The 12,167-nt window shown below is 31.4% G+C and overlaps 1 protein-coding gene across 1 annotated transcript; it reads left to right on the plus strand.

The window, feature by feature from the left end:
- Nucleotides 1-7,825: 7,825 nt before the first annotated feature.
- On the plus strand, nt 7,826-11,451 carry LOC123669915 (splicing factor YJU2). Its single transcript, XM_045603431.1, has 5 exons — nt 7,826-7,960; nt 8,031-8,243; nt 9,016-9,190; nt 10,189-10,366; nt 11,001-11,451. Exons 1-5 carry the CDS (start codon nt 7,937-7,939, stop codon nt 11,365-11,367), a joined length of 957 nt encoding a protein of 318 aa, XP_045459387.1. The 5' UTR covers nt 7,826-7,936; the 3' UTR covers nt 11,368-11,451.
- Nucleotides 11,452-12,167: the final 716 nt, after the last annotated feature.

Raw genomic sequence — 12,167 nt, forward strand, 5'->3', positions numbered from 1 at the left:
AGCTGAGACCACTATCACTACATTAGACATTTTAAGGAATAGTGTTTGTCGGAGGTAGCGATGATGGTCTCAACTTGTAAAAAATGGTAAAATTTGCATCAAATTGTCTAGTACCAACTAAACGACTTAAAATTACATTTTGGCTTTCTTCCATTGCTATCCTTCACAATTCTAATCACAACCTTTCCTTAAGGCCTAGCCAAGTTACAAACGTTTCGTATCGAACGTCTTTCTACAATCGTTGACGGCTCGGCGTAAGTCATTTTAAATTGGTAGCCAAGTTGACACGACTGAGTCAAACGCTCATTCTACAACATCTTTTAGAAAAAACTAATACTTTAGTCTATGATGAGCGCTTTTACGAGCGTCAAACTAACGTCAAAGTCACAACGTCGTAATACATAAAATTACAAATTGTTATTAGAACTATTGAAAGCCATTAATCCTGAAGAAGAAATTGTTATTAACTTATTGTTTTATGCGTAACCGAAATAAGGTAAAGTTCTTATATTTGGTTTATTATTATTATATCACAGTGTTAATTTTAAACATTACTGTGTCTAGAAAAACTCGACATGTTATGATAACATGATTCTGAATAGGAATGAAAAATATCTTGTAAGAATATTAGGTGTTAAATCTTTGCAATTTTAATTTTAAGAATTGGTTAGGACTTGTTCTTATCGTTTCGTTAGCTGTCATGTTCATTAATTTTATTCATTTTCTCTTTTCTCTTAAATTGTAATTTACATTTTCAGAAATATTGTACTGCCATGTATATAATATTATATGTGGATAACGGCGCTGATAAACTTTTATTATGCAATTGTTTGTTGTCCTAAATAAAATAAAATAAAGTCCTAAAAATTAAGTGGTTTATATGATGGAATATAGATCTTGAGCAAGCCCAGAACAGTTCGCAGCTTTACTGGAATTCATGGAAAGGGAAAAAAATTCCACAAAGAGAAAAGGAAAGGTTGTGATTAGAATTGCGAAAGATAGCAATGGAAGAAAGCCGAAATGTAATTTTAAGTCGTTTAGTTGGTACTAGACAATTTGATGCAAATTTTAGCATTTTTTACAAGTTGAGACCATCATCGCTACCTCCGACAAACACTATTCCTTAAAATGTCTAATGTAGTGATAGTGGTCTCAGCTGAGGGTTATATACAATTTCAAATTGCCTGCAATATCAGAGGAACAATTAATTTTTGTTTGTATATAACAAAACCTATTTTAATTTATACTTAAAATGTAATAATGAAACTAATATTTATGTACAATAACTGTAGCTAATGGATTTTTATGTAAAGTAACAAATAATACCGAAAATGTAGGGTTTTGAGTGAATTGTAAATAAAAAGTATTAATGACTGAAAAATCTTTTCTTTCCAAATGTGCATGCCACGAATATCATCAGTGTTGTAATAAAACAATAATAAACTTATTTGTAATAATAATAATGTTTTATTAATTATTTTATATTTAAGTAGGTACATTACATTGAACATAAAATTAACTGGACATTTACAAAATACTATTAATAACTTATTAATCATATGTAGGTAAATGATAAATTAAATATGAAGGACCTACATAAAAGTTACGTACGACGTACGAAGTTAAGTACGTCGCGTTGGCGCAACGGTAAATGCACTGGCTGTTGCGCTAGCGGTCGCGGGTTCGATTCCCGCTCCCGACAGATATTTATATCGACCATATAGATGTTAGTCGTGGTCTGGGTGTTGTGTTTGTGTATTGTGTGTGTTTCCGGACCCCCAACACAGGAGAAAGTCCTACTGGGGGATCCGTTGAATGTAAAGCGTTTATTAATTTTTATAAAAAAAGAATAAAAGTTTGTAACTAGACAATGTAAATAAAATCTTACTAATTAAAATTACTATAACTTATTCAATAATAACTCAGCATGGCTCTTCCAAAATCATCATGGCTAAATGCTGCATATAGTTCAAAATTATCGTAAATAAATAATTCTCGGTCCTAACACAACTCTTTCATATTATCATAATAGACGCCATTTTTTAACGTTTACTACTGGGTCTCGGCAATCTTTTAACTATCGTTAAAAAATTTCGATATCGTTTCGCTGACGCTTGTCAAAACTGTAACATGGCTACCATTTGTATGGGATGTAGTGATCGTCGTTGTAGAAACGATTCCGTTCGACGTTGTAACATTTTGAACAAGTAAACTTGTCTACGAATTTTCTATTCGTTTGTTATGATCACGTGACTTTACGTTGAGATGATGTCATTTCTATACATTTGGTTAGTTTTCTAATAGCGTTATCGATTGTAGATTGTCAACTTGGCTAAGCCCCCTTTTCTCTTTGTGGAATTTTTTTCCCTTTCCATGAATTCCAGTAAAGCTGCGAACTGTTCTGGGCTTGCTCAAGATCTATATTCCATCATATAAACTACTTAATTTTTAAGATTTTATTTTATTTTATTTAGGACAACAAACAATTGCATAATAAAAGTTTATCAGCGCCGTTATCCACTTATAATATTATATACATGGCAGCACAATATTTCTGAAAATGTAAATTACAATCTATTACAATTTAAGGGAAAAGAGAAAATGAATAAAATTAATGAACATGACAGCTAACGAAACGATAAGAACAAGTCCTAACCAATTCTTAAAATTAAAATTACAAAGATTCCTAATATTCTTTCAAGATATCTTTCATTCCTATTCAGAATTATGTTATCATAAAATTTCGAGTTTTTCTAGACACAGTAATGTTTAAAATTAACACTGCGATATAATAATAATTAACCAAATATAAGAAGAACTTTACCTTATTTCGGTTACGCATAAAATACTTAATAAGTTAATAACAATTTCTTCTTCAGGATTAATGGCTTTCAATAGTTCTAATAACAATTTATAATTTTATGTATAACGACGTTGTGACTGACGTTAGTTTGACGCTCGTAAAAACGCTAATCATAGACTAAAGTATTAGTTTTTTCTAAAGATGTTGTTGAATGAGCGTTTGACTCAGTCGTGTAGACTTGGCTACCAATTTAAAATGACTTACGCCGAGCCGTTAACGATTGTAGAAAGACGTTCGATACGAAACGTTTGTAACTTGGCTAGGCCTTCTGATGTAACATACATAAAAAAAAAAAAAATATACAGTCGAATTGAGAACCTCCTCCTTTTTTGAAAGTCGGTTAAAAAACATTACACACACTACCATGGATTTGACACACACACGCATATACGCTATTTTCTTGATTGTCAAAGCTGTAGTCTAATTTAAAATTAAAAAAAGGTGCTTTATTTTCATTACTTTTTTGTTTTTTTTTTTTTAAATAAAAAATTGTAATTATGGTCGAATTTCAACCACTGGTGTACATAAATGAGCATATATCTATACAAATAAATAAAATTAGAGTGTCTGTTTGTAAATATTAAATAAACGCTGTTTACTAAATGCGTATGGATGAATACACGGTCCGTATACTAAAATAACATTTTTTACAATTTTTGTCGTGTCTGTCTGTCTGTCTGTTTGTTCCGGTCAATCTCTGAAACGGCTGGACCGATTTTGACGGGAGTTTCACTGGCAGATAGTTAATGTATTAAGGAGTAGCTTAGGCTACTTATATTTTAGAAATTTATTTATTTAGTAATTTTGCGGACTGGACTTTTTTAAGTTCCACGCGGTCGAAGTCGCGGGCACAGCTGGTCACTTATAAATGAAAAGGATGCGACAAAGAGAATCAAACTTTTTTATTTTTTTTTAACTTGAGTAAATTCGTAAAAGCAAGATTAATTTTTAGTGACTTGTACTGAGCTGTATCCAGCAAATGCTAAGAATTTGAAATTTATAATCACACTAGCTGTACCATGCGCGCGTGGCTATGCTTTTTTTATTATAATTTTTTTCTCGCGACAACATTTGGATGAAGATCCATGACGCGATCAAATGCATAGCTTACGATTCTATTAAAGACATAATATTTACTCCTGGCGGTATCTAAACATAATCGGACTTCGACATATCGTTCAAATAGTACAACTTATATTTGAAAATAAACTTGACCGATATGTAACGATTAAAAGACTAATTTTACTAAAGACATGGCAAAATGGGCTTTTATATATTATTGAACAATTGGACAAAACACCTCAGACGAGGCTGTATAAATTTGTATTTTTGCCTATTTCTTGATGGGGATAAATGAAACAAAAAAACAGCTGTTTTAAATTGTCAACCTTTGAGGTGAGAAATTTAAGGAGAGGTCATATTCTACTATAAATACATTATACACGATTTTTGTATAGGATGGGCCGATCCATAGATTTATTATATCTTTTTTTTTTATGGAATGCACTTAGTGCATTGCCAATGACGAGCAGGTAAATTGCAGGTAAAATTGAGGTAACGGACAAGAGGAATTTATGACAGGATTCAGAACAGGATAAGAAGAAACAAAATAATATATTTTATGATGAAAAGGAAAAAAAATAAAAAATATATATATGGGATATAATATTAAATATCTATATTATAAATAAATAAATAATTCAATACAATTTTAAATATATCATATTTATTTCGTTTATAATAATAATATTAGTAAAAATATGAGAAATATATACAGACACAAAACATGATGTGTACACTTATAGCTAAAATAGAAAGTTCAAAACTATATACAGGAATATTAATTAAATTAAAAGGAAATTTTTTCTCAATGAGAAAGGCTACACCGCCAAAACCATCTAGTCTATCTTCTCTGATGGTATTATAATTTCAAAACCTAAAATTTTTACTTGGCCTAAGCCAAGTTTCTGAGATAAAGAATAAACAAGGTTTATAATTATTTAACAAATAAAATATGTCGTTTTTTTATTATTAAATACACTTCTGACGTTCCACTGTATTATTATCTGGACCTGTTCATTTTGAATTATATTTACGATACACTGTATTAAAGGGGCAATGATGGACGGTAAACTTTTGTTGTTTTTTAAACAACTCTGTAATAGTGAAAGCACATCTGAAATTTTGGTAAAATCATTTTTAGAGTTAATAATATCTATTGGAGTTGATTTTTTTTCAAATTTATTGAATGGAAATTCTTTGATTATATTTTTATGAGCTATTTTATCATAACCTACATTAGGCTTAATAGGATCCCGAGGTCTAGATGTTTGATGATGATGAGTCTAAATGTTTTTTTTTTTTGTATGATTAATTAGGATTTTGGCTAATATTTACTTCTTTACTAACTTCTGAATAAGATTTATATGACGTTGGTATCTCTTTATTGGCCTTTGTGTATGATACACACTGTTCAGCCATATGTAATTTAATAGATTTTTGACTATTGAATTCAGGACACGCTTTACTATTTGCCATATGGTTGCCGGAACATAGACAGCAAAAATAATTATTTTCATTGGCATTTCATGATTCTGATGTGTGCTCCTGACCACACTTTAAGCACCTTGGCTTAGACCTGCACTGCAATTTTGTGTGTCCATAACGACAACATTTATAGTATTGAATTGTGGGAAAGATGTAAAGCTCGACTGGAAGAGAATTGTAGCATATAAAAATTCTTTTTGGGAGGACATAAATCCATTCCATCAAAAAAAAAAATACTACTGATTGGGTGAGCTTCCAATAGTAGCGCCTTCAACAACAATTTTGTAATTTCAACGTCTTACTATTATTGAAAAATCAGTTCGCATCTTTAAAATTATTAAATACTACAGAAATTCTGTTTCGTCCTATTTTTTTCAAACTGCCATTAATCATATTATATATCTTACTATAAAGCTGACCTCGCAAACGTTGTTTTGCCATATATCGTATTAACCCCTTAATCCCCCCCGCCTACAACTTAGGGGTATGAAAAATAGATGTTGTTCGATTCTCAGATCTACCCGATATGCACACAAAATTTCATGAGAATCGGTCAAGCCGTTTCGGAGGAGTTTATCTACAAACACCGCGACACGAGAATTTTATATACTAGACTAGATTTTTCATGAGGAAGTCTTCAAATGTGATGGGGTGCAAAATCACTCCATCGTTATCACATTTTGTAATTTTTTGAACATGAACTAAATATGGGAGACACGTCATTTTCATTATAAATATTTCTGCCTATGGGATTTTTAGAGACAGTGTTATCAGGTTGGAGCTGTGATTATCGGACCGAAACGGGGAAATCTTTATTATTTTCATTTTTATTAGTCTCATCTGATTTCTCAGACTCCGAACAATGACAACCAACTTTTTGGTTTCTCGCGTTTTTTCTAACTCTCTTAATACAATGTTTATAAATTTTGTGAAAACGAGATCTCTTAAGTGGCTTTTTAGTCATAGAGTGGTCAGTTTCCATATTTGATTCATCGTAATCTATAGTAATGAAATGGCTAGGTTGCGAAATACATCTCCGGAGGTTCGTTGATTCTATAAAGTAAATATTTACATACACTTACCAAAAATAGAAGAAAAACAAACTAAATACAAAAGTAAAACTAAATAACAAAATATATACCCTTTACACCTGTTCTAAACTATATTTAAAGTAATTTTAATAGTAGCAAGAAAAAAAACAACCGCGCGCGTTCAAGTTTCCCGCTCATGCTATATGGTTAACAATAGTTTATTAAACATTATACATATTTACAATTCACAACTTAAAAACTAAATATTTACAGATAGTTTTGGTATAAATCATGTCCGCGTGAAATCGTGCCAAGAATGCTGGCAGCATTTCCCCGTTGAATCGCTATGGCTAGAATCGGTATTCTCTGGGCAAAAAATGCACCAGCCCTCTTGTCACCAGTGGAGGCAATAAGGCGAGGAGTTATCTCATTTAAAAAATTTTTAGCACTGCTTCTACAAGGTCCAAGTGTTTCGACTGCAAACGGCACAAAGATGTAATTTGGAGTTAGTGACGAATATTTGTGCCGTTTAGTCGTTTCAGCTTTTTCCGCTGCGGCTCCCGCTTTTAAGGCTGTTTCCCTGACACGAAACGGAACAAGTGTGTCAACGCAGGTTGCGTCCCACAAAAGTACCCGTCCCCTTTGAACCTCCGTCAATCCATCAGGTCTCTTGCCATCATTGCGACTAATTCCAGTAGGCTCGATAAGAGTAGGAGCGTCGATGGTAGCAAGAGCTCTTTTGTTGGCATCATTTAGGGAACCGTGGCGGGAAAACCTACCTGAACTCTTGTTACAGGAAAAGCTTTTTAGTCCGAAAGAATCGGCCTCTTTTCCGCACGGACATCTGGACAAAGCACAGTGGAGCTCCCAACCGGAGACCGAGAGCAATTCTAAAACTTTCATTGTCTAAAAGTGTCCCAAGATTTTTTGACGGAATTGCGTGTAACCAGTGACCTGACTCTTAATTTGACACAGCTAAAAGCCTGGCATGGCTTTTGTCATTTGTAAGATTTTGCGTCAAACTTATGTCAGTATTGTGAACTATTGGCATATCCCAAAGTTTTTGTTTTGTAACGTCCTTCGGGATATCGCCATTAGGACACATTAACTTCCAGTTTTCTATTGCATCTGTAGCATCTGTAATTTGGACTGAATTAGATTTTAAGATGTCAGAACATAAACCCTTGATACTATGGACAGAAGCAAGAAACGCAGGAAGAGTGACAGTAGAAATTTTTCTCACGCCGATATGAGAATTTAGAGTGCCCAATTTGTCAGTGTTTTCAACAAATATTTTTTATTATCCAAAATTGGCTGTATATTATATCATTTTGTCAACTGTCAAAATATCAATATGTCAATTGTCAGTATTGACAGCATGACAGGTGTGACGTATATACACAAACACGAAAAAGGATTGAGTTTTAAAGCTTTCATTGAATAAAATAAAAGTACGACTGGATTGATGTGAAATTGGTTACTTTTAAATTGCAAAATGTCTGAAAGAAAAGTTTTAAATGTAAGTACCTCGTAATTATTAACGTATTTCTCTAAATTTCATGTATTAAAACTGTGTCATATCTTTTTAGAAATACTATCCTCCAGACTTCGATCCGTCGAAGATCCCTCGTATGAAATTAGCAAAGAACCGCCAGTATACGGTTCGTTTGATGGCCCCTTTCAACATGCGATGTGCTACATGTGGAGAGTACATTTATAAGGGAAAAAAGTTTAACGCGCGCAAAGAAGACGTTGAGAATGAAGATTATCTCGGAATAAGGATATACAGATTCTATATAAAAGTAAGTAAAAGTAATCACTATGCTATAATGATGGAATATTTTAAACTTTCGTTTTTATACAGTGAATATAATTATAAAAGTTTTGAAAAATTACTCCACTAATATTTTACACAATAACTTTAATTTAGTTCTTACCAAACACAGTATTTAAAACTTGAAGCTATTAGTCAATTAGTAAGATAGGCAATATTAATAATATGAGTTTAGGTGTTATTAGTGTTTGTATTTAACGTGTATTCCTACATAACTAATTTAATGTTTAAAAATGCGCCATATGCAATATTCTAAGTTCAAAATGTTTTCTTAAATTATACAACTATAAAAATGAATCACATTATAAGTTAAAAACCTAAATTGAATGAGAAATTTACTCCAACATTGCTTGCATAGTATGACTTATGTAGAGACGGAGTGATGCGTAATGTGGAGTTTGTCGCATCTAGTCATTGATGTAATGAAAAACTATATAATCGTTTTTAAGTCTATTCAAACAGACAGATTGAGGACAACGACAGAGAGACTTTGTTTTATACTATGTAGTGATATACGATTTCTTCAAATCTTACAAAAGTTAAAGCTTATTTTTGGCAAAGTTTTCTTTACTCGGTAATATCTAATTATATGTTATCTAGTTGTATAATTTGAAAAGCTTTTTAATATTTTAATAAGACTATCATCTCTGTGTATCTAACAAAAAATAGTTTTGTCATCAATCAATCCTTAATCATTAAAAAACATTAATGGATGTTTAAATAAAAATCAATTATTTCAGTGCACCCGTTGTTTGCAAGAAATATCATTCAAGACAGATCCAAAGAACACAGACTATGAGATAGAAGCGGGGGCTACTAGAAACTTCATGGCTCTGAAACTAGCAGAAGAACAAGCAAAGCGGGAAGAAGAGGAACAGAAAGAGGAAGAAGCAAATAATCCTATGAAATTACTCGGTAATATTGTCTTACATGATTGATAGATTGATTCAGCCTGTAACATCCCACTGCTGGGGACAGGCTTCTTTCTCCAATTTGGAGAAAGGTCAGAGCTTAATTCACCACATTGCTCCACTGCGGGCTTGTAGATATGTTCCCTGCCATATTGTCTATGAAAACAACCAAGACCAACAGCTTAACTCTGAGGCAAGGCGGGGATATCCAAAAGGATCATCATCTTGTATAATGGTACTAAGTCACTAGTAAATAAAATGTTGAAATTGTAATTATTTTATCACAAAATATTTATATGAAATATGGCACAGAAAGTACTTTACTTTTATTTTCATTAGAATTTGTTGCAACCTAATCTATTAAAGCAGAATATTATGTTTTTCGTAGTGAAGTGGTGAAACTATTAACCTTATTGATAACTTGAGCATAAGATATTAAAATCATGTTCCAAGTCAGGTCTGGTAATGGTCAAAAAAGTTACAAATTATGATACATAGTTACATTAACATTATGTATTTCTATTTATACTAAACCGGACAAATCTGACTTTTGTTAGTTCTGCATTTCATTTATTTATAAAGATGTAACTATTTGGTAATGTTGCTTCCTAAGAGATATGTATATCCAGATTGAGAATGATTAATCTGATTTATTAAGTTTTCAATTTAAAATCAACAAACCAATCTTTTTCTTTACATTTATAAAAGGTTTTTTTTTTTTACTAATGACTGCCACCCATCATTTCTCTGGATTGGTGAAAGTATTTTTTAAAAAGTGTTTCATAAACTTTAAGAATTTACATGTTAATCTAAGAATATTTAAAAAATATATTTTTGTGTAAAATCCGAAAGCTTGTTTGTATTATAAACTAGATGAATTATTCCACTTAAGTGTATAAATCCCAGTTATATATTCATATTCAAAACAACAATTTATTTGTTCATAAGCACTTAAGATGAATGTAATTGGTTTTAATGATTTCTGTTGATAATGAATTACAGAATACAGGACCGAACAGTCCAGGCAAGAAATTGAATTGTTGGAAAGTCTTGAGGAATTAAAGGAGCTTAATAGACGGCAACGCACCATTGACTATGAGAGTATGTTAAAGCAATACCAGCCAGAGACTGCTGAGGAACGGAAAGCCAGGGAAGAAAAGGAAGACAACGAATTTATAAAGTAAGTTTTTTGACTACAAATGCATAGGGGTTGTCCATTATCCACGTGCTATCTTTTAGCAATTATTTGACCCCCTATTGATATTTGGTGAGGTAGACTACTCTCACAATACACGTAATTGTAGCATGTGGCCAAAAATTATGTGTATTTATTTCTTTTGTGAAAACGAAATTGAAATTTTTAGTATATTTAGATAATATAATAATTAAATAAAGGTATAATTTGATACACAGGCATTGTATTTGTTTTTTTTTTTTTTGGTTTAGATATTGCGCGTTCAACGAAAATAAATGCATGTTTTTATCTCAATGTAGTCATATTTAATAAACAGAAAAGTTAGTAATAATGTACTGAATAATACTGAATAATACTGAATAATCTGTAAGTATGGTGTGTAAAGCCTTTAAAGGCAGATTCAGTAAATCCGACTATTGTGCGGAATTAAACCAACCCTTTTGCTTCATAACTATTAATAACTATAAATACTACTGCAATGCCATTTAATCTGATATGAATTGTAATTTTTGATTAGTTGCTCTTTTTATGTAGTCTCATTATTTTTGTACTGTTTTGTTTATACTATTGATATTTCTATTTTTTACTCTATAAAGAATAAAATAATATATTATTTCAGGTCAATCAAATTCAACAATGCAGGAAAACATAAAATTGTAACAGAGGAAATAATAGAAGATGTCCAAGACACTGATGAACCGAAAGTTAAAACTGCAAAAGTAGAAATATTGCCTAAAACGAGCACCGACTCTAAAAGAAATGAGTCATGGAATAGAAGTATAGGAGTTTTATCAAAAAAATCACCTTTAGTTAATCTTGTGAAGAAAAAAGCAGTCGAAGTTAAGTGTGAAAAACAAGAAGCACCAGATTCTCAAAGTGTCAAAGAAATATCTTCAGTTAATGAAAGTGCTGTAAAAAGTAAACCTCCTGCATCAGGACTTTCATTGTTGGCGAATTATTCTGGCAGTGATAGTGACTCGCAGTGAGTGTTCTAATACATTTTGATACGGATATTTATGTTTAAAAAAAAAATTAATTTCATTGAACAGATTAAACAAGTTGACTTAAAATCTGTATGTTATAATGACTTTCCATTGTTAACCCCATGTAACAAATGTTTATTTATTTATTTAGATTATTTTTCTACTACTCCTAGCCAATTGTATGAACCGAAACATATGTTGTAAAATCTGTAAAAGTCTAGCCAAGCCAACAGCAGCATATATAGGTAGCTTGGATGGGTCATTGCAAATGGGAAATTAGCATAATACAGCAAAAGCCATCATGAATTGTATCCTTCAATTTCAGATATTCTTAAATAGCTTATCAAAATGATAGTTTTGTTCACTAGTTCCTTCTTCTCATAACGATCCCATGTCATTCCTTAACATGTATTAAAAGTACCAAACTATCAGGTCATTTAGTTGAAACTTTATTATTTTCACGATTTTTTTTATTCCTAAAATTATTTTTTAAAGCAAATTACTTTTTAAAACTTAGATGTCTTATTTCCTCTTCTGCTAAAATGAATAAGCCTTTAGTATCTCTGACTTTTTGTTTAGCATCATATGATTATGCGCACAGACAGTGACACGAAGGAAGAAAATTGCGGTCCAATATATGTAAAAAAAAAAATACTAATCGATAGATTTTCACTAGCTCAATTCAATTTCGTTGTCTTTTAAAATTGCTCACCTTAAATTATTTCGTTAAAAATCAATAAATTCATTGAAAAAAAAAAAAACATTTATCTTTAATTTCAATCGCCTATGTCTTTTGATGTATA

This window comes from Melitaea cinxia, chromosome 4 (genome assembly GCF_905220565.1).
Source record: "Melitaea cinxia chromosome 4, ilMelCinx1.1, whole genome shotgun sequence".
NCBI classification, from domain to species: Eukaryota; Metazoa; Arthropoda; class Insecta; order Lepidoptera; family Nymphalidae; genus Melitaea; species Melitaea cinxia.